Here is a 19,794-nt window from a genome sequence, read left to right on the forward strand (position 1 = left end):
GGCATGCTGACAAGTCCCTTATTCCCTCAAAACTTTGTCGCCCAGAAGCTTGGCTTACAGGAGTGCGCCCAAACTCCCAACATAGTAAAGTACATAATTTTACTAACAAACCATTGCTTTTCTAAATTTTAATAACGTTGAAGCAACTTTTGTTCAAAAAAGTTTTTTTTAGCAAAATCATATCTGTTATGAACTTCTATTGTGTTGATGAACTTGAAGGCAAGGCTTGCCAAGCCGTTATATAACTATGCAGGGAAATTAAATAATTGACACGTATTATTTGGCCTTGGTACAGCTTGACGTTCTATAGACACTCACTCAACAAATACGAGGGTTATTTCTTTGAATATCTTTGCTGTTTTTAATCCAAAGTCGCTCTCATTCTTTGCATACGCCATACGTCTATAAAGTGTCTGTTATTTCGGCATAGAAGTTGAATATTTATATTTCTTGATCTGTCTATCGAAGTCTTGTGGTGTTGTTTTTTATAATGATGATGTTCATACTTTTTGGCTGTGTAGTTTTAATCTTTTATTATACTGGTAAAGGCTATGATGAATTATCTTTCTGTTGAAGCTTAGCAGCTGGCACGTGTTGATACAATACGCTTGTAGTTGTACGAAAATAGTCTTTAAATTGCATGTTTCAAAGTTGAACATATGAACTGCTCGTAGCATTTTTGTCGAAATAATTTTGTTCTTCGTTATATTAGTTATGTAAAGGGGCGGAGGGGGAGGAGGCGAAAGAAAACTTTACCATTTACTGGCTATTATATGTTCATTTAAATATGAGATTTTGAGGGTCAATTTTTATAAATTATGTCAGGCAACTCTTAGCTTTAAGTTTGAAAACAGTGCTGCTAGAACATGACAATTATTGTTTTGCGCGTGGGTTACCAAAGGGACAATGAAAAGGTTATAAAATTTTGAAGAAAAAAAATTATTCCAAAAGGCTTTGCAAATGCTACCCCTGTTGGTTTTAATCAATGGCACCCGTCACTCAGACTACTCCAGCTGGTGAGAAACACAAAGAGAATATGCAAAACTTCCTGGAATATTAATTGAAAAAAAAAAATGTTTTAGTTATTTTATTTACACGGGTAATGTAATATATATATATATTTTTTGGTAACCGCAATTGGGGAAATAATTCTCAAACTTTATAAAAACAAATTATACAACAATAGTAGGATATTAGTTAGTGGGACAAATTAATAAGTTCATATGGCTATTAAATACTTTAAAATAAATTTTTGAAAGTGGTATTAGATTGGGTCGGGTACACATTATTGGTAAGTTATACAAAGAAAAGGTTATATTAATAAATAATATTTAAACACAAAATCTTCGCTACAGGGGTTGAAATTAAAACAGTATGATATTAGATTAAATTAATTTAGTTTATAAAACCTCGTGGACTTATTTTGGAACGGTTTGAAATTGTTAATGCAAAAAAAAATTATGAGCGTCTTAATGTAAAAAAAAATATAGCGTGCTTAAAAGAGAAAAATGGTAGTTGCGAAACTGATATTTAGAGAACTCTTCGAATATATTAATTTTAATCAGTATTTATTTAAAATTTGTGTACGAGTGTCTAAATCTCAGTTCCAAAAATCTGTTCAATGTTAACTAATAATATGAGTTTGTCTCAATAGTAACACCAGCTTATTAAAGAATTATATTTAATCACATAGCATTACCAACAGGGGCTACGTTTTTAACTTGTTTTTATATAAAATACCATTGGGGCAAGGCAAAACCCTTCACTAGAAAATTTAAAAATTAATTCAAGAATCATCGCCTTTTTTCGAAACAATAGCATGGCCCTACAATCCTCCTTCCTCTCCCATTCACGGTTATTATAGTCTGGGCAACATCAAAATTTATCTCGAACCATTGTAAACCTTTAACTTGCTCGAGAATTAACAATTTTACCCAATCATAAATTACTTTAAAGGGAATATGAAACTATTAGTATATCTTTGACAGATATGATGCTCCTTTCTGGTACGAATATTGAAATTTTAAGCTTTACCCGGGGTAAATTTGATATGGATTCTTCAATCACGTTAGATCCTTTAATGTGTCTGGACTCTTTCCAAGAGCAGAACAGTGACGTCAGTCAAGTTACTGATGAATCTCTCCCTTTTTCTGATTATTGCATCACTGACCTCGTACCAGCCGTTGTCTTTTCTCACAAAGTTCACATAATGTCCCTCGGCCAACGATTGACCTTTATGAATAATCACCCCTTTAGTTTTAAAAAGCATCTTGCTCAAAGTGACATTTTGATTTTCAAAACTTGATATTTTGGTCGAAATCTTAACGGGACGACCATCTTTGTAATCGCCACGGAGAAGACACAAAAATACGTACTTCCCGCTGGATATCAATACATCACGCTCTTGTATTTTCGGGTTGTTACAAAATACGCATGGCACATCTGTTAATCTCATCCTTTTTTCTAGAGATTTCCAATCAATTTTATCTCGGTTTTCTAGTGGAAGATTGAAAATGTTGCTTTCAACAATATTCTCCGAATTTTGTTCAACTTGACATTGGGGGCATTTGGTAACGTTTCGCGACTTTGACCAAAAAAGATCTTTTAGAGCCTTGGAGTAATTGGCTTCCATTTCTTGACTTAGTGTCGTCAAGAGCACCATCAAAAATTCACTGGCGTCTTGTTGAACGTTTTGCGTAAAATGATTTCCGACAGCCATTCTCAGTTCCAACCCTTTACGACTGAAACTTCCTTGAGAACTCTCGATGTCGTTTATCGTGTCATGGAGGCAACGTAAAACTGGTTTTTCAACGAATGATCCATTGTAAGATTTAACCAATTCTCTTAATTCCGGCACTAATAAGAGTAGTTGCAAAACGCTATTAGAATAGCACGTTACTTGATCATCGTTAGCTAAACCTTTCAAGGGAAAACTATCCAAACTCTGTTGGGCTTTCCTTTTCTTCTTCGGTGTTTCTTCACATCTCACTTCCTCGCCTTCTAAAAGGCTTTTAGATAGTGTAGGCGCACTTCTTTTCCCACCTCTACTTTCTTTCGACTCCGTTATTTCCAAAAAAGGCAGATCTGGCCTATATTTTTTGCGAAGCCTGTTATATTCCATTATGGCTCGTCCATCCGCCTTAATTTTAGTCGGATCGAACTGTAATAGATGGAGTCCGGCTAAGGACGTCACTCTCGATAAAGCGACGTACGCCATGCCCGTTCCAAATAAATTCGGACCCAAATCCATAATGGCGCATTTTAAACTCATGCCTTGGCTTTTGTGTATCGTAATTGCGTATGCCAGGATGACGGGAAACTGGGAGCGCTTAACGTAAATGTTTGTCATGAGCAAAAATTTGACGCAAATTTTCTCAACTAAAAAGTCAGTGTTAGCGTTGTCGTTGTCGTTATTCGGTTCGCGATCTACTCTGAGAAAAATACCAACAACGTTTCCTTGTTCGTCCTTCTTGAATCCAGTTACGAAACCCATCGTACCATTTACAACGCCTTTTTCAAAACTGATATTCCTTCTGACCATTATACGGCAGCCAACGCAAAGAATTAACTCGCTCTCCAAACCGCCCGTTTTGGACGGTTCGTTTTTTAGACTTTGAAGTCTCCTCAAAATGTTTTTATTCATTTTTTTGCCATAGTCAGCGAGTCTATCCTGGCAAGGAATGACTTCAACTTTCTCGCCGTTTTTTCGCAGCATTTCGCCGTTGAATTTTTCGCACATGGCTAATTTAGGCATCAAACAAATTGGGCGAAACCCTTCATTGGACAGTTTAATGAAAAGGTCCATAGCCACCTCGATGTTTTTTCCTCGAGCAACCAATCTACTTTCTAAGGTTGCAACATCAGCTTTAGAAATATTTCCAATTCTAACTCTGCTTAAAATGTCGCCGTAACTTTGGTCGTTGGCTTGTCTAACATTTTGCGTTAGTTCATCGTATTTAAAAAACTTCCAAAGATCACTTCCTCCGATGCAATTGAATCTAAGTCTGGCTTCTTCGGAAGTGATTTTGATGAACGCGGGATTTCCTTGAACCGGAGGCAATTGGAAAAAGTCACCCAAAACAAGGATAAATACAACTCCACCAAATGGTTGGTTCATTTCCCAAAATTCGTTCAGCCTCAAGTGAACGTGAGTCAGTAACACCGACGAGACCATGGAAATTTCATCAATAATTAAGAGTTTTAAATTTCCCAAAGTTTCTTTCATAATGCTCATATTGTCAGAACTTAGGGAATGGTATTCGGCAATACGCCCATGATCTACCGGCAACATTAGTAATCTGTGTAATGTTACGCCATTAACATTCAACGCTGCCAAACCCGTTGGCGCGGCAATTGCCACGCTAGCAGGATTTTGAAAGCGTCGCCTTACTGCGTTGGCGAGAGTGTCGATAAGAAACGATTTGCCAGTGCCACCAGGTCCCGACACAAAAAGGCACTTGTTTCCAGATTTTTCTCCCTCTTGGGAGAAGTGATCCATGATGTGATCATATATTCGCCTTTGATCCGAGTTTAGTAACGCCACATTGTCATCATCAGTCTCGAAATTGATTTCCATGGCAGCTTCCACATCAGCCATCGCGTGTTCAGTTTCGATAACAATTTCTTTCCCTTGTAGCGCATTTTCATCGTCTTCACTTTCGGCCTCCGATACTATGGTTTCTAGCTCTTTCGCCTTTTTAGAAGCCTTCCGTTTCTTTTCAACTTCTTTGGAAACCGACAGCTTCTCGTGATATTCTCTCATGTCTTTTAACACCGAAAGCGAGTTTTCGAAAGCATCGGCGTATGTTTCAAAATCGCCCAATAGCTCAGTTTCGTCACGCCACGGTTTGAAGAGGATCAGTAGAGCGTGACAATACTGTTCTTTCTCCTCCATCGGGTCGTGAATAAAGTGCTCTATTATGTACGGCTTAATTCTCTTTCTCATGAAACCCAGATTGTTTTTCAACTGGATGACATTCGCATTTTTCTCGACACCCTCGGAGCGCATGGCATAATCGTAAAACTGACCAAATTCCCGCAAACTAAGATTTTCCAAGCTGTCAGGACGATTCGGATACTTGTCGTCGACGAACCCTTTTTGGCAAGTGTCCTTGCTTTCGGGGTCAGTTTCCCTCAAACGAGCGAGTTCCTTGTAACCTTTCAAAATTCTCGATCGGTTTTCTTTCAAGTTAGTGTTTATAAATTTAGTGCTGTCAGACTTGTTGAAAAGGTCTTGGCCCAGCATCATATCGAGAGCTTCATAAATTCCTATTTGCTTGCACGTCAAAGATTTCAATCTATAGGCAAATAATTTTTTGGACAAACTTTCGTTGCCTAACTCGGCAAAAGTTTGGTCCATGTCAGCCCGGTCTCCCTTTGTCACGTAAGCCGTAACATAGTTTGCCACTATTTCCGATTTGTCAGCGACAAATTGCAAATCCATGTTGGCTTTGGAAGCCAATAGTAGCGTTGGATTATAATCATTTATTAATTCTTCGTGCTGTTTTCTCGGCAAGTCGTACAACCGTTTCTGCACCTTTTTCATCTTACGGTGACGAGTAACTGATCTAACGGAATTCATAGTCGCTACGTTTGTTACGTTACGAGGGAAACCGTAACGACACACTCTCGATCCTTTTTTAGAATTTTTCACCTTCTTGTAACAACTGGAGGTGCATTTGTGAAATTGAAATTTTTTTACCAGCCGGTGCAATTCTGGACTTATCGATGCGCTTGGCATCGAACACGTGACGTGTTTTTGCACGTAATCCAAAATAGTCTCGGGCGAAGAAGTTCCAATCTTTGGAGCGTCCTTGGCCCACAAAAGCATGTGGTAGTGAGGTAAACCACGAGATTGGTATTCAACCCGCCAAAAATGATGTTCTATCATGCCAAGAACTGGATTTTGCTTACACAAGACAAAGTTGTTTAGCAGCGACCTCACTTTGTTGTGAAAGTGCAAATTTACGCTAAGCGGATCCAAATTCAACAATTCAGCCACCGTCATAGACTCTATTCCTGGAACGTCTGAATTCACTTTTCTCAAGTGATCGTGCAGTTCCATATCATCGTACTCGGCTGGATTAAAAGTTAAAAGCCAGGTGGGAGGACCAAATTCCCGAATCATCGCTAAAACGTTTCTAAGAACTTTATACCAGTAGTCCTTAGTTCCTCGAATATGACCCAAGAAAGTAGCTAAATTACTCTCAAGTTCTTTATCGCCAGATTCAACGCGACTGAGCAAATTTTCAACCCCAATAGGCATGGGTTTTTTTACACGAAGAACGTAGTTCAAACTGCTAGAAATCGCTTTCATTTCGCATTCTTGATAAGAATGGAACAGATAGGCGTAATCTCGTCTAAAAATTGGACTCTTGTTCAAAAAACGGGATAAACGATACTCGGTTTCCGTTATTTTCCCAAATGGTCTATCATCGTGCTTGCCAAAGCGACCCTTAGGGAACAAATGAACAAAGCTCATGTATTCCAAGTTTTTGTCCCAAGTGCTAACTGGCTCGGCTTCGACGCGCTTCATTTGGTAAGCGCCCAGTAAATCTTTCGGTGGTTGAACGTTCACTGGATGAATAGAGTAATGATCGTACAGATCATTGGCTTCACCCTCAGATAGTTTTCGCAACAAAGCCTCGGGCTGTGTTAAAATTTTGTAGGCGTTGCCTGGTGCAAGCCTAGACTGATTTTCATCCTGCTCCTGTATGTTCGAAGCGTTTTGGTCACCTTGGACGTCGTGACTACTATCCGCTGGCCCTTCTGTTTGAAGCGCAGCGGAAGCGCGTGTCAAGGCATCAGATCCATCATTAATTAACGCAAGTGGATCTGTTAGGCTCAGTAATTCTTCGGGAGTCAATGAATTTCCATTTCCATCAATTTCTTGCGTGCCACAAATATATCCCTCATTCATTGTCGAAATATCAATGTCTTTGTAAAAAGGGTTTATCTTTTTCAGCACACTGAATGCTTTCAACACTTTTTCGAGGCAAACAACCTGCTGCCAAACCTTTTTGTCCGCAGTGGGAACGCCGTTCACCAAGATATGCAGTTCGTGATTTTTGGGCAACGTCTTGGGAATCATCTTCAAATTTTTTTCCACTGGAATTGGAAGATAAATTACTCTTCCCTTTAAAGCTTTAACCGTACCAAACTTAACGTTGGAATTGGTTTTAGTGCCTAACCGCACCACAGTGTGGAAGGCCTTCACAAGTTGAATTAAAACTTTCTCGAACATGTTTAAATTGGTGACATCTGGCGGAGGATTGTCAACTGCCAAGTTGTTCAGAAAACATCTAATGGGAACTTTACCCTTTCCCAAATCCGTAGCGCAGTAACGACATTGAAGCATGTCCGCTTCTCTAGCGTCCGAATTATTCATTATCCAGCCAGCTCTTAAAATCAGATAGGCCTCGTTCGCAAAAACAGCACTGTTTACCAATTTTTCTACTGCTCTTAAATCAGATTTTTTCAATAATCTTAAACAGCAGTCGCAGGGCGTGTCGTGAAACTCGTTGGTGTTTAGCATTGCCCGAGCGAATTGATTCTCGTAAAGACTCAAGATTTCACTTTCATCGAGACTCGGCCGAGGAGCGTTAACGCTTCCTTCAGGAGCATCGTTTTGTTCCTTATTTAAATTTTTCCCACGTGTAGCAAGGGTTTTCCTTAATTCCGCCATGACATTCGTCACAGACTCGTAATCACCACTTTCAATTTCAGTTGAGATTTTAGTTAACGCGTTGAGTAACGCTTTGATGTGATAAATATTATTCAGAATATTTCTAATTCCCGAATAGTGAGGAGCCAGTTCAGCGAAAGCACGCAAATAACTTTGGCACTCTTCGCTATCAGCGCAGTAAGCAGTGTGTCCTAGGAACGGAACTATTCTCACCACTATTTCGTCTCCATCTGGCGGTATAGACACGTTTGATTTTTTGCAAAATTCTTTTCTTAATTCGCAAAGGTCCAAATCAGAGTCAAAAATTTTAGTCAAAGATTTTTCATTCGCATTTGCAACTGTGTTTACGAAAGCTAGTACTTTTGCAATGGCTCGAGGTCGAACATTACAAATATCACTGCATTCCCAATATACAGTTTTGTTTTTGGTTTCAATAAACCCACCTTCATTGATCACAAAATTTGCTTTTGGATTCTTCTCTTCAGTTTCAACAATGTTGAAAAGATTCGTAACAACACCCGACTCATTAACTTGTAAAACTAGTTCAACATTACTAGTTGCGTTATTGTTTTTCATGTCAACGATATTTCCCATTTCGTCAACAAACAATTCTTTAGTCGAACTGGTAGCACGGTCTCTCAGAACTTTTCGTACACGACCATCAGAATCCAATTGAAAAATTTTGCCGTAATGTGACTCATCGTCATTTTTCGATATTTTACCATTATTTCCAATCGGATAATAGGTAGTTTCATGGAAATAGGCCTCTTTCATGCTGCTGTGAAGCCTTTTCCCACCCACAACTTCCGTCAAATTGTCACAAGTGACTGACCCTATTTCTTTGATTTTTTTGACAAAATCCTTAAAGTTGCTAACCATCCCTGATAGTTGGGCGTGGTAAGCCGAATATAATTGCCTTTTGAAATGCAATATTCTACCAGCTAGCACTTGGCATTTTAGCTTGTGAGAGATAGACTTCGTGCGTTGTTTTTTAGTCTCACCGTTGAAAGACTCTGACGCCGCCAGTCTTTCAGTTAGACGTTTGACTAGAAACCTTTTATAGCTTTCAGCTATAATTTTTTTGTTTTTCGTTTTGAAAATTCCCGCATTGAGAAGCTTTTTCGCAAAACCAAACTTATCTTGTTTAGTGGGTTTCATATATTTTTTTTTATTTTTTGAGTGGGAACCCACATTAGTAGTGCCACCACGTGGTTTAGTCCAATTTGTTTTTTGCGTAATACCAAGGCCAGATTTACGCGCAACTTGATTATTTGCGTTTTTTTCCTTGAAGTACTCCTTGTTTTTCAAGTAGTACTTTTTAAAGAGAAGTTGTTTATTTTGCTTCTTTTGCAAAGCTTTCCTCTCAGTTTCCAATTTTGACTTAGCTTCTGTTCTAATTTTTCGCATTACAAGGATTTTTTTTTCGCTTAGCCTCTTCTCGAGTAACCATTTTAAATCGTTAAGAACGGCTGTCACAATAATGTATTTAATAATATATTGCAACGGGTTTTGCAAATATGTTTGTTAAACCCAGCAGTTCACCACGAACCCTTTTAATTTGCAAAGGTACACAAAGAACCCTTTGAATTTGCAAAGGTACACAAAGAACCCTTTGAATTTGCAAAGGTACACAAAGAACCCTTTGAATTTGCAAAGGTACACAAAGAACCCTTTGAATTTGCAAAGGTACACAAAGAATCCTATGAATTCAAAAGTACACAAAGAATCCCTTGAATTTGCAAAGGTACACAAAGAATCCTTTGAATTTGCAAAGGTACACAAAGAATCCTTTGAATTTGCAAAGGTACACAAAGAATCCTTTGAATTCAAAAGTACACAAAGAACCCTTTGCAAAACACTCAGATGATGTAGGAAATAAAAAATGACAATAATAAAAAATAGGCTTATCATTAATATGATAAGCAAGAAAACTGGAAAGAAAAAATATAATTAAGCAGAAACTTTGTAAGAAGTTAGTTTAAATAAAACCTATTAACCCTTAAAATACTTCTAAATATATAATATATAATTTGAAGTAATATAAATAAGAATATACTGGTTTTTTAAGAAGATAATACGAACCTTAAGCCTGCATCGGAAAGTTGCCGCCTAAAAGTGAACTTTAATAAGGGCAAAGTTCGAAATTGTAAAAAGTGAACTTTAAAGAGGGCAAAGTGCGAGGAGGCGGGGCCTCATTAAAAATCAAGATGGCGGCTGTATCACTTTACTTGTTAGAGTTGGTAGCAGTCATATAAGAAATTTTATAAGTTTTTAACCTACAAATTACATTTAAATCATGGATTTCGAAGTTCGTAAAGTAAAGTTTATTCAACATTTGTAATTCTGTGAAATTTTAGAGTATGCAGAGTTTGTAGAAAGTGATTGAAAGAGATGTTTAGTGGAAGGTGACCAAGTCTTAAAATGTAAGCAAAATACTGTAATGTCAATAAAAGGGCAGAAAACGTTTGAAAAAAAAAATGTATTTGAAAATAAGTTACTTAAAAGAAGAACCACACGAGCTGACATATTTGATGAATGTATCTGTAAGTTTCAAAATATCATGGTCCTGGAAATCTAGACTTTTGGAAAAATGTAAACACTGTATTGGATTGCTTTTTCCTTTTGTTCCTAAACCAAATAATATCTTAGGACTAGATGATTTAAGTTGTACTAAAGTGACTCAACAATGCAAAAAAATAAAGTTGATGGAAATTTTGCCAAAGAAATGTATGTTCCTGTGCCATGATGATGTAAGAGGTGTCAATTGTACACAGAGAACTGTCAATTGAAGAGGTGTGTAATTTTACATTGAAACAGATAGCTAGCGCCTGAAATTCTGCTCTTAATTGCTTTAAACAAGAAAGGTAGATTAAAAGTTGCTCTTAATCTTAATATTTACACAAGTGATGTTTTATCACAGAGTGACTGTAATTAGTCATCAACTAGGGATGAACAAATTCTACAGGATAATGTTAGGTTAGTCCTAAACAATGCTTTTCATCAATGTATTGATGTGATATATAGTATTAATTTGTACACAACCATGCAATGGAAAAACACTTAAGCATTCACAAGAAACTACATCAAATGGGCATAAAAGATATATTTAGAATTTATCAAGCCAAAATTGAAGTTTCAAAGGAAAGAACAATTTTAATATGCATCACTATTGCCATAAGTTTATCATGCCTGTAAGTACACAAATACAGGTTACAACAGGGCATTGCAGGCACATGTGACGTCAGAACTCTTTATAGCGCTAAGATCCGAAGAGAAAAAATTTTGAAATTTCTGTCGTGGTACAGCCACCAAGCGGTCAGGCGATTACTAAATGGTCACATGATAAAAAATCATCCAATGGAATAAAGGAGATTTTTTACGTTTCGTATAGGCAGGCATTTTGGGGGGGGGGAATGAATACTAAAGCAACCCCAAAATCTCTCTCTCTCTCTCTCTCTCTCTCTCTTTCGTGAGATAGAGGCGGTTTCAGTCCTGAAACATTCTAAAAGGGATAAAAGAAACGCTAGGCTAGGCAGTACAAATTTGTGTTGAAGTAGGCCTTTACATAAAATCCGTATGTTGCCGGGGGAAAAAGCAGAGACGAAGGCTATTCTTCCCTCCCGCGAAAAGAAAATGTTGCCGGGGGAAAAAGCAGAGATGAAGGGCGTTCGTACCCTCCCGCGAAATAATTTATAGAAAGGCCTGTTGAGCTGATAAATGATACGGAGAGAGTATAGGGTTTCATTAAAGGGAGCCAGACAAACTCTATTGCCATAGGAGGAGCAGCCATTTCTCTACTTAGAGGTATGATAAACTTATGCCACCACCCAGCAAAAATTTATAAAAAAAAAATGAACTGATTTGGGTAGATATACATCTAAAAGGTTTTCAATCCCAATTTTAACCCTTTCCCAATACCCGCTGAGTCTGACAAAATCTCCATGGGTCCAGTTGATGACGTTACTGCATATGCACAACAGCACTATCCTATACGAGCCCAGCGAGGCGCCACGTTCGCCATCTAGCGTATTTTAGAAGAACAATTTGTTGGGGTAAAATTTTATATTCCCTGAAGTTTCCATAACACCCAAAAATCTGGAACCCACACAGCCCTGAAAAACACATGCCTTATAGGGAAAAAAACCAATTTTTGTTTTAAATGTTCTTATTTTTAATTTTGTATGATTTATTAAAAATGTGATGTGAACAGAACAGCACAAAGAACAGAATTTTATATGTATATAATGGAAAAAGTACACTTATTTTAACAAAAACAAATACATTATTGTAAGCATTTCTTAGTTTTGTTACTATATCAGGTTTGACAAATAACAACAAAGAATGTAAATTTTTTCCAGCATAGGTGACAAGGTCCTGGGTATATGTCCCTTTAAAATTTGGAATTTTTTGACCTTCCCAATACCCTGTTGCTTTAGAAAGTCAGGAATAATAATAAGTTTAACATTTCTACATGCTAGTTCTTTAGCAACATCAAAATTACAGTTGGACATTATAGCGTCACCTTTATCTAGTGTTTCTAAAACACCACACTGTAAAAACAGCTTCTTTTGAGAAATATCTCCCGCATAGAGGTTAGAACAGAAATTTATGTGTCCAGAGGGCGTTATTCCAATAAGAGCTTTCATTTTATTAGTCTGTTTATAATTTACTTGCGCTTCTGGTCCTGACAGCTTTTCCAGTTCAAATTCTGCACTATCAATAATTAGTCTCAAGCCAGAGTGCTTTGGTTTCATTTTCTTAACTTTCAGTCCATTAGGTAATTTTGATGTTTGGCATCTTGGTAAATTTGGGATGCACTCAAAAAGAAACAAAATCCATGTACTTAGGATTATAGACACATAGTCTTGTGATAAATTGTATAAATAGGCTAAATATTGTTCCTCAGTTCCCCGCCTGAGTCGTACAAGCGTCATGAAAAATTCTTCCATTGGATTCAGTTTTCCTGGTCCCGCAAATTTCACAACTTTATCAAAACCTTCATCTGTACAATTAGTCACTTGAGAAGAATCTTCTCGAACATAATTTAGTTTAGTACACTCTGGTAGCAAAAGTTGATAATATGCCCAAAACATTTTGAAAGAAGGAAAGCCAGTAAAATATTTGATACTGTTATTGTCATTTATAAATCTCTCAAATGTAAATTTTTTTTTACTTTTAACTGATATGAGGTCAATTTCTTTTCTCATAAGTTCAATTTCATTTAGTGTATTTGAATTATGGAAACATTTTGGAGATATATCACTAAAACTGGCTTCACCTTGGGGTTGCTTATCAACAACAGATAATAGTGGATCTTTCAAATTACAGTCACTTAATGGTTGCATTTCTTCCAAAAAATTTATTTGTTCTTTGATAATTCTATGTGAAAAGGCACATTTTTGTTGAGTTTGACTGGCGTCAGCTAACTTTAATGCATCGGACATTTTCGTGTTTTCAAAAATAGAAGGAACTGCAAATTTTTTAAGGTGTTTGCGACGTAAAGCCCCAGTGGGTAAATAATCGGTTTTCAAAAAATGTTTTGAGCACAGAAGTGAGACTTTAAAATCAGCTGGTTTGGTTCCTAATGCCACAGTTATGGCATGAAACCATTTCTGTTTCATATTCTTATCTTTAGGTAATGTGTGATAAGTGAGCGATGAATCATTGTTTTGGCAATTCTGTATAATACAAGTACCTTTTCCCATGTTCTAAACACCGTGATTATAACACTAACCCAAAAATAACAGTAACAATCTTGATTTACATCTCCTATATTCGTACACAAGCCACTCTGCTGGCTTCACGAACAGTGTCTTTAAATTCATAAATAAACAGTAACAGACCACAGACGTTCACACCAAAGCACCAGCCATAAACAAACGTAAACCAAGGCTTAAGGAATAAATATTTTAAGTTTTCAAAAAGGCACAAAAAATTACTGTTTCCTTTTGAAAATTGTTGAATAACGTTCAGAAAACGTTGTTAACACTATCTAATCCGATATCATGAACAAATTAAATAAACAATTTAGTTATACGAGCGTTTCTGTCAAAAAAAACTAAAAATTTATAGCGTTTTCCTTTGGGTCCTCGCGGAGCCGAGCGCTCCCAAGGAGCAATAAAAATGGTAGTAGTAGTTTCCAGCTTCGTTAAAGACTGTTTTTGAAGAATAGGATCTCCTAGTTTTATTCCTCCATGGGAGCGCTCCGCGAGGACCCAAAGGGAAACGCTATTAATGTAAAGCAGCAAAAACAATCTGATTGGTCGGTTACGAAAGTTCAAGAATCCACCGCTAACTCAGTCGGCGCTAATGACGAATTATTGGCAGCACTGTAAAGCGTCCATTTTTAAAAATTCACAACGGTCAAAAAACTTGAACGAACCTCATCTAAAGTAAGTTGTATGCAAAAATTATTTAATTTTTTTATACATTTTGAAGGATAGACTTATTTTTAAGAATTTGAATGTTTAATAACATAAGCTAGTTAAAAATGTACTGTGAGCAAAATAATCAATGTTAAAATATAAAATTTGTGAATTTTTTGGTAGATAATCAAAATGTCAGGAATGACTTTCAATGGTGCGGTGAATGGATTGACATTAAATGTCAATTACGAAAACGGAGGTCGCCGAGGAAGAGGTGGTCGTAGAGGTAGAGGGGGTCGCCAAGGTGACAACAAAAACCCTTATGGGCGTGGTGGCAAGCCGCGCACCTGCTATAAATGCAGAAAACCTGGGCATTTCATAAAGAATTGCCCAGAAATGAAGGGTGAAACATTTTTCTAATTATCTGTCCCAGCATCCTTTTTGTAACATCGTGTATTTTTAAGATGGAAACGAACAAACAAAAATGGATGTAGCAACTTTGGCCACAGATGTGGCCAATGTTTTAACTGTCAATGGGGCTCTGGCCATGGAAGAATCGGCTCAGGCAGCAAATAAAACTGTTCCGCCTACAGGTGGAACAGTTTTAGAGGAAAATAAATTACCAAATGAAGGGGAGACAAGCGTTTAAAAATGGAAAAAAAATTTATTTAAAAAAAACTTAAAATGTTTTATTCCGGTGCGGGGGGGGGGGGAAGAATTGAAAAATAAAAGGCAATTAGCTCATTGTAATGAAGAAAGTTCCTGTTTCATATAAAGACTTTTTTGTCTTACTTAAACTTTTACTATATTGATAAATTTTTATTTAGCTTGAAAAATAATTAAAATTTTAAAAAATAAACAAAAAAAATATTTAAATTGAAATAAAATAAACCAAAAATATTTAAAATGTAATGAAATATATAAATATTTGTAAAATGTAATGAAATATATAAATATTTGTAAAATGTAATGAAATATATAAATATTTGTAAAATGTAATGAAATATATAAATATTTGTAAAATGTAATGAAATATATAAAAATTTGTAAAATGTAATGAAATATATAAAAATTTGTAAAATGTAATGAAATATATAAAAAATGTAAAATGTTATAAAATAAATAAAAAATGTAAAATGTTATAAAATATATAAAAAATGTAAAATGTAAAATGCAATACATAAAAAAAAACTAAAATGTAATAAATGAAACTAAAATGTAACAATAAAAATAAACAAAAAAAAACATTTCGAATGTAATAAAGTAAAAAATATGTAATAGCAATAATAAAATAATATGTTGTGAATACTTTTTCTGTGAACTTCATTTATAACAATTAATCCTTGAAAAACATCAAAAAATTATATTAAAAAAATCAAATTCTATGAAAAATTCAGGAAAATTTCTTCAATTTTTTTATAGAACTTCTTGATGAACCCATATTTAAGAATCAATTAATGAACTGGTCCCGAGGATCAGTAACCCCATGCACTTCTTAAATTTAAAAACTACTCCATGCAATTAATAAATAGGTTTTGAACCAGAGGGATTGTGGTATTTTCATATAATTATAATTATATATAAAGTGTATTATATTTAAGTTATTATAAGGGAACTAAACCCTAATAAAGGCTAGTTTTGATCGCGATGACATTTTTCAGTAAATTAATTTATGCCTAGTATAATATCGCAAATCAAGGTATGTCGTAAAAATTACCAAAATGATACTTAGACTTAATTTTTATCTATGAAAATCGCTTAGCGCCTAGAAAGATGTTTTACCTTTCATTTAAAACCACTTTTAAGTCTAATAAACGTATATTTAATTCTAAAACTGCCTGGACAAAATGGTTGTTTTCAAAAAAAGTTTTTCGTCAAAAGGGCTGATTAATTTTATGGAAATGAAAACCACCCTTAGCAACTTTATTTTTTATAAAATAAAGTAATTAATAAATCTCTTTGAAATTTTAACCACATATTAAGGGCCCGGATTGTAGAATATTTTCAAAACACTTAATACAAATTTACTGCTCTGCTAACCTTAGCAAATTAAACTGTATTTCTGCAAAACAATAATTTCACAACAATAGGATCATAGATTTTTTTAAACTGAGTTATGGACACAAATAATTTATTTATGAATAAATTTTTACCTAATAACAAATGATTGGCATTAAATACAAACTTACGCAAGTATTTTATTTTGGAAAAAAAATTTACTTGCAACTAATAACAAATGTTTGGCATTAACGAAATAAATAAAGCATAAATTTATAGCATAATACAAAGCAGACTTCGAAGACAGGATTAATGAAATAATATGAGGAAACCAGGATGGGAAATAAGACTGACGGGCACCAGGCGTGGAGTCCGGCTGCTCCGAGCCTCCGGCATGCTATATATAAATTGTTTTGACCAAGGCTTAGAGAAATTAATTCACAATGATTTAGAAATTTAATGATAATACCTACCTTAAAAGCGTTTTGTATTAAAAATAATATTAAGTTTTCGCAACTATATATACAAAAATTGTAACTAATTACTTTCCTATACTTTCGCAAAGTTCATAAACGCTATTTAAGGCGACGATTTAGACTCGACTGTTTTAATGGCGTCAACGTCACAGCGGCATTTAATAAAGCCGGCTTATAGCGCCCTCTATAGGGCATTTCATCCAAAAGGCCTCATGAAGAAACTCTCTATTGTTACGAGGCAACTAAACGCAAAAAAAACGCCAATTTTGGTCTCGCTGATATTTTCTACTAAATCAGTCTGTCCATGCTAAAATATCGCAGATTAGGGTAGTTTTGAAAATTTAAAATTAAACATACTTAAACTTAAATTTAATCAATGAAAACTGGAAAGCGGAAAAACTAAATATGAGGCTTTCGTTTAACACCGTTTTCAAATCAAACAAACGTATAGTTATTGCATTACGGCTACCACCAGATGGTTATCTGTAAAATATTTTCCCATGTTATTTCTATGGGAAAATTTCGAGGTTTTCGTCAAAATGTCTGATTATTTTTATGGAAATGAAAACCACCCTTAGCAACTTTATTTTTTATAAAATAAACTATTAAATGTATCTCTTTGAAATTTTACCCACATATTCAGGGTCCGAATTGTAGTTCTGTGGAATATTTTCAAAACGGTTAATACGGTACAAAAAAAGTTATAACCAATCAAAAAACCATCCTTATACATTAAAGTCGGTATGAGGTCTTATCTAAGAGAGCTATCGCTCTCCTAGAATCAATGAGAATTTTTGAGGAATGCATCATGAGTAGAAGAGCTTGAAGACGATGTCTATAATACTTTTAACGGTGCTAAATCAGCCTCAAGAGAGAGGAAAAGGAGATTGAAGCGGTCAGAGGGAAAGAGCCTAAAGAGGATTGTCTAGGCGCGTGCTTGGAAGATTATGGCCGCAGTATCTTTTTAACGGAAGTAAGTATGGCCTTAGACAAGTGTGATCCACGTTGCATCGTTGGCAAAGGAAAAATACCCGCCCGCCCCCCCATTCACCCGTATACTAGAGGATATTTCAGTAAGAGAAAATTGATTGAATCAGGGATGGCGAGAGATCACAAGTGATATGGCTTAATTATGAGCTAGATCCCCTTGTTTTGTTTGGCAGCATTATATAATTTAATGTTCCTAGATTTAATTGGCGCTGGTGATTTTGCGAACTATGTTAATGATATATTGAAATTAAAACGGAAAAGTTACATTTTGGAATATTCCTAAGCGTTCTTCGTTTGCGGGGAATATTTAGCAATAGCAATAGTCGCCAGGGAATTAGTTTCTTGGGGGTTTCAGAAGTGAGATGAAACCAGAAGTACTGAGCTAACCAAATTCTTCACTCGGCGAAAGTGAATATTCTTGATAACACACCAACGGTTGGCCCTCTGGTGGCGGTTTCAGAATTTTCCCTCCAAAACGTGAGACGCTCGCGGTGGTAGACGGCCGAACTAGATTCAAGGAGCCGGGTCCGTGTTCCGCCGCTTTAGGTTGAGGGGAAGGGGGTAGGAAATGTTTTTGGAACTCGACCAATTTTTTTCTCTCTAGTTTTAGCGCTTGGGAAGCGGCGTAAAATCCTCAAATTTGTTCACTAGTGCCAGGATCTACTATCAATGCTAGAGCCCTTCACTTCTAGTCTCATCTCACTTCTGGGGGTTTGTATATAACTTCTATAACTATAACTATTTCCTGTATCTTGGATGAATTTCAAAATTGCTGGAATTTAACTCGCAATAGTGAAGTTATAACATTTGATTTTGATTAGTTTTGTTGAACTTAGAAACCATGAAATTATAATAAAGTTCCTACTTAATATTTGAATGGAGTATTTGCTAGATAATTTATATTTTCCTTTATATCTCCGTTATTTTACAACAATTGCTTTCTAGTTTTTTCCCTACAATTTCTTCCTAGTTTTTTCCCCACAATTTCTCCCAAGTTTTTCCCCTGCAATTTCATTATTTTCTCGGTAACATTTTACGCCAATATCTGCGTATATTTCAAGGGAAAATTTCCTTTGTTTCCTTAATTTACCACTTTTTATTGATCACTCTGAACAACGCCAGTTTTGCTGGGTTCTCTTTAAAAAAGAGAGACTTTCTCTAGAAGGATGATTGAGACGTCAGTCAAGTTACTGACGAATCTGTCTCGCTTGGTGATTGTTGTGTCACTAACCTCGTACCAGCTGCTATCTTTTCGAATAAAGTTTAGATAGTGACCTTGGTTTAAAGAAGAACCTTTATGAATGATCACGCCCCTAGTTTTGTAAACGCTGTGGTTTAAAACCACTTTCTGATTTTCGAATCCAGATATTTTGGTTAAAATCTTAATTGGGTGACCATTTACTACAGTATCTCTTGGAAACCACAGAAATACGTACTTACCGGCTGAAATCAATACATCACGTTCATCAATCTCTCTGCGTTTACAAGTTTCGCATGGCATCATTGTTGGTCTCATCCTTTCGACTAATAGTTTCCAATCAATTTTACAGAGGTTTGGCAAAGGAAGAGTGAAGATGCAGCTTTGGATAATGTTTCCAGAACTTTTTTCCAGGTGACAGCTGGGGCATTTGGTAACGTTTTGCGACTTTGTCCATAATAGTTCCCGTAGAGCGTTGGAGTCAGGAGTTTCCATTTCTTCGCAAAGTCTTGGCAAGAGAACCCATAAGAATTCACTAGCATCTTGCTGTTCGTTGTGGGTAAAAGGCAACCCAACAGCCGTTCGCAAATTGAAACCATCGTCGCTGAAACTCTCATTGGAATTTTCAACATGCTCAATAGTGTTACGAAGGCAAGTCAAAATGGGCTTATCGCTCAATGATCCTTTGTGCTCTTTAATAATGTTCCTTAATTCCGGAATCAGTAACAACAATTGCAAAACGCTATTTGCGTAGCACGTTACTCCATCTCCATTTTCAAATCCCTTCAAGGGAAAAATGTCTATACTCTGAAGACCTAGTCTGATCTTTTTATTTGGTCTTTCTTTTGCCGTTTCATCAGATCTCTCTCCTTCAACTTCTAAAATACACCTCGACGTCGGCCTTTTTGTACCTCTCTTTCCTTCCGACCCGACGATTTCTATAAGTGGAAGATCAGGTCTGTGTTTTTGACGCAGCCTGTTATACTCCGCAATGGCTCGTCCATCTGCCGTAATTTTATTCGGGTCTAATTGCAAGAGATGGAGACCGGCCAAGGAAGTCACTCGCGATAAAACGACGTATGC

General features: G+C 36.0%; 1 protein-coding gene across 1 annotated transcript; it reads right to left on the reverse strand.

Moving 5' to 3' along the window:
* Window positions 1-11,994: 11,994 nt before the first annotated feature.
* Window positions 11,995-13,389, reverse strand: LOC149662786 (uncharacterized). Its single transcript, XM_089842311.1, has one exon. The coding sequence runs from the start codon at window positions 13,387-13,389 to the stop codon at window positions 11,995-11,997; it is 1,395 nt and encodes a 464-aa protein (XP_089698437.1).
* Window positions 13,390-19,794: the final 6,405 nt, after the last annotated feature.

The sequence above is a fragment of the Phalangium opilio genome, unplaced genomic scaffold (genome assembly GCF_054372755.1).
Source record: "Phalangium opilio isolate 3A_F unplaced genomic scaffold, DU_Popi_V2 ptg000063l_1, whole genome shotgun sequence".
NCBI lineage: Eukaryota > Metazoa > Arthropoda > Arachnida > Opiliones > Phalangiidae > Phalangium > Phalangium opilio.

What these genes read in the sequence shown, in the direction of transcription:
- LOC149662786 (XM_089842311.1), bottom strand. Translation starts at nt 13,389, where the DNA reads ATGGGAAAAGGTACTTGTATTATACAGAATTGCCAAAACAATGATTCA.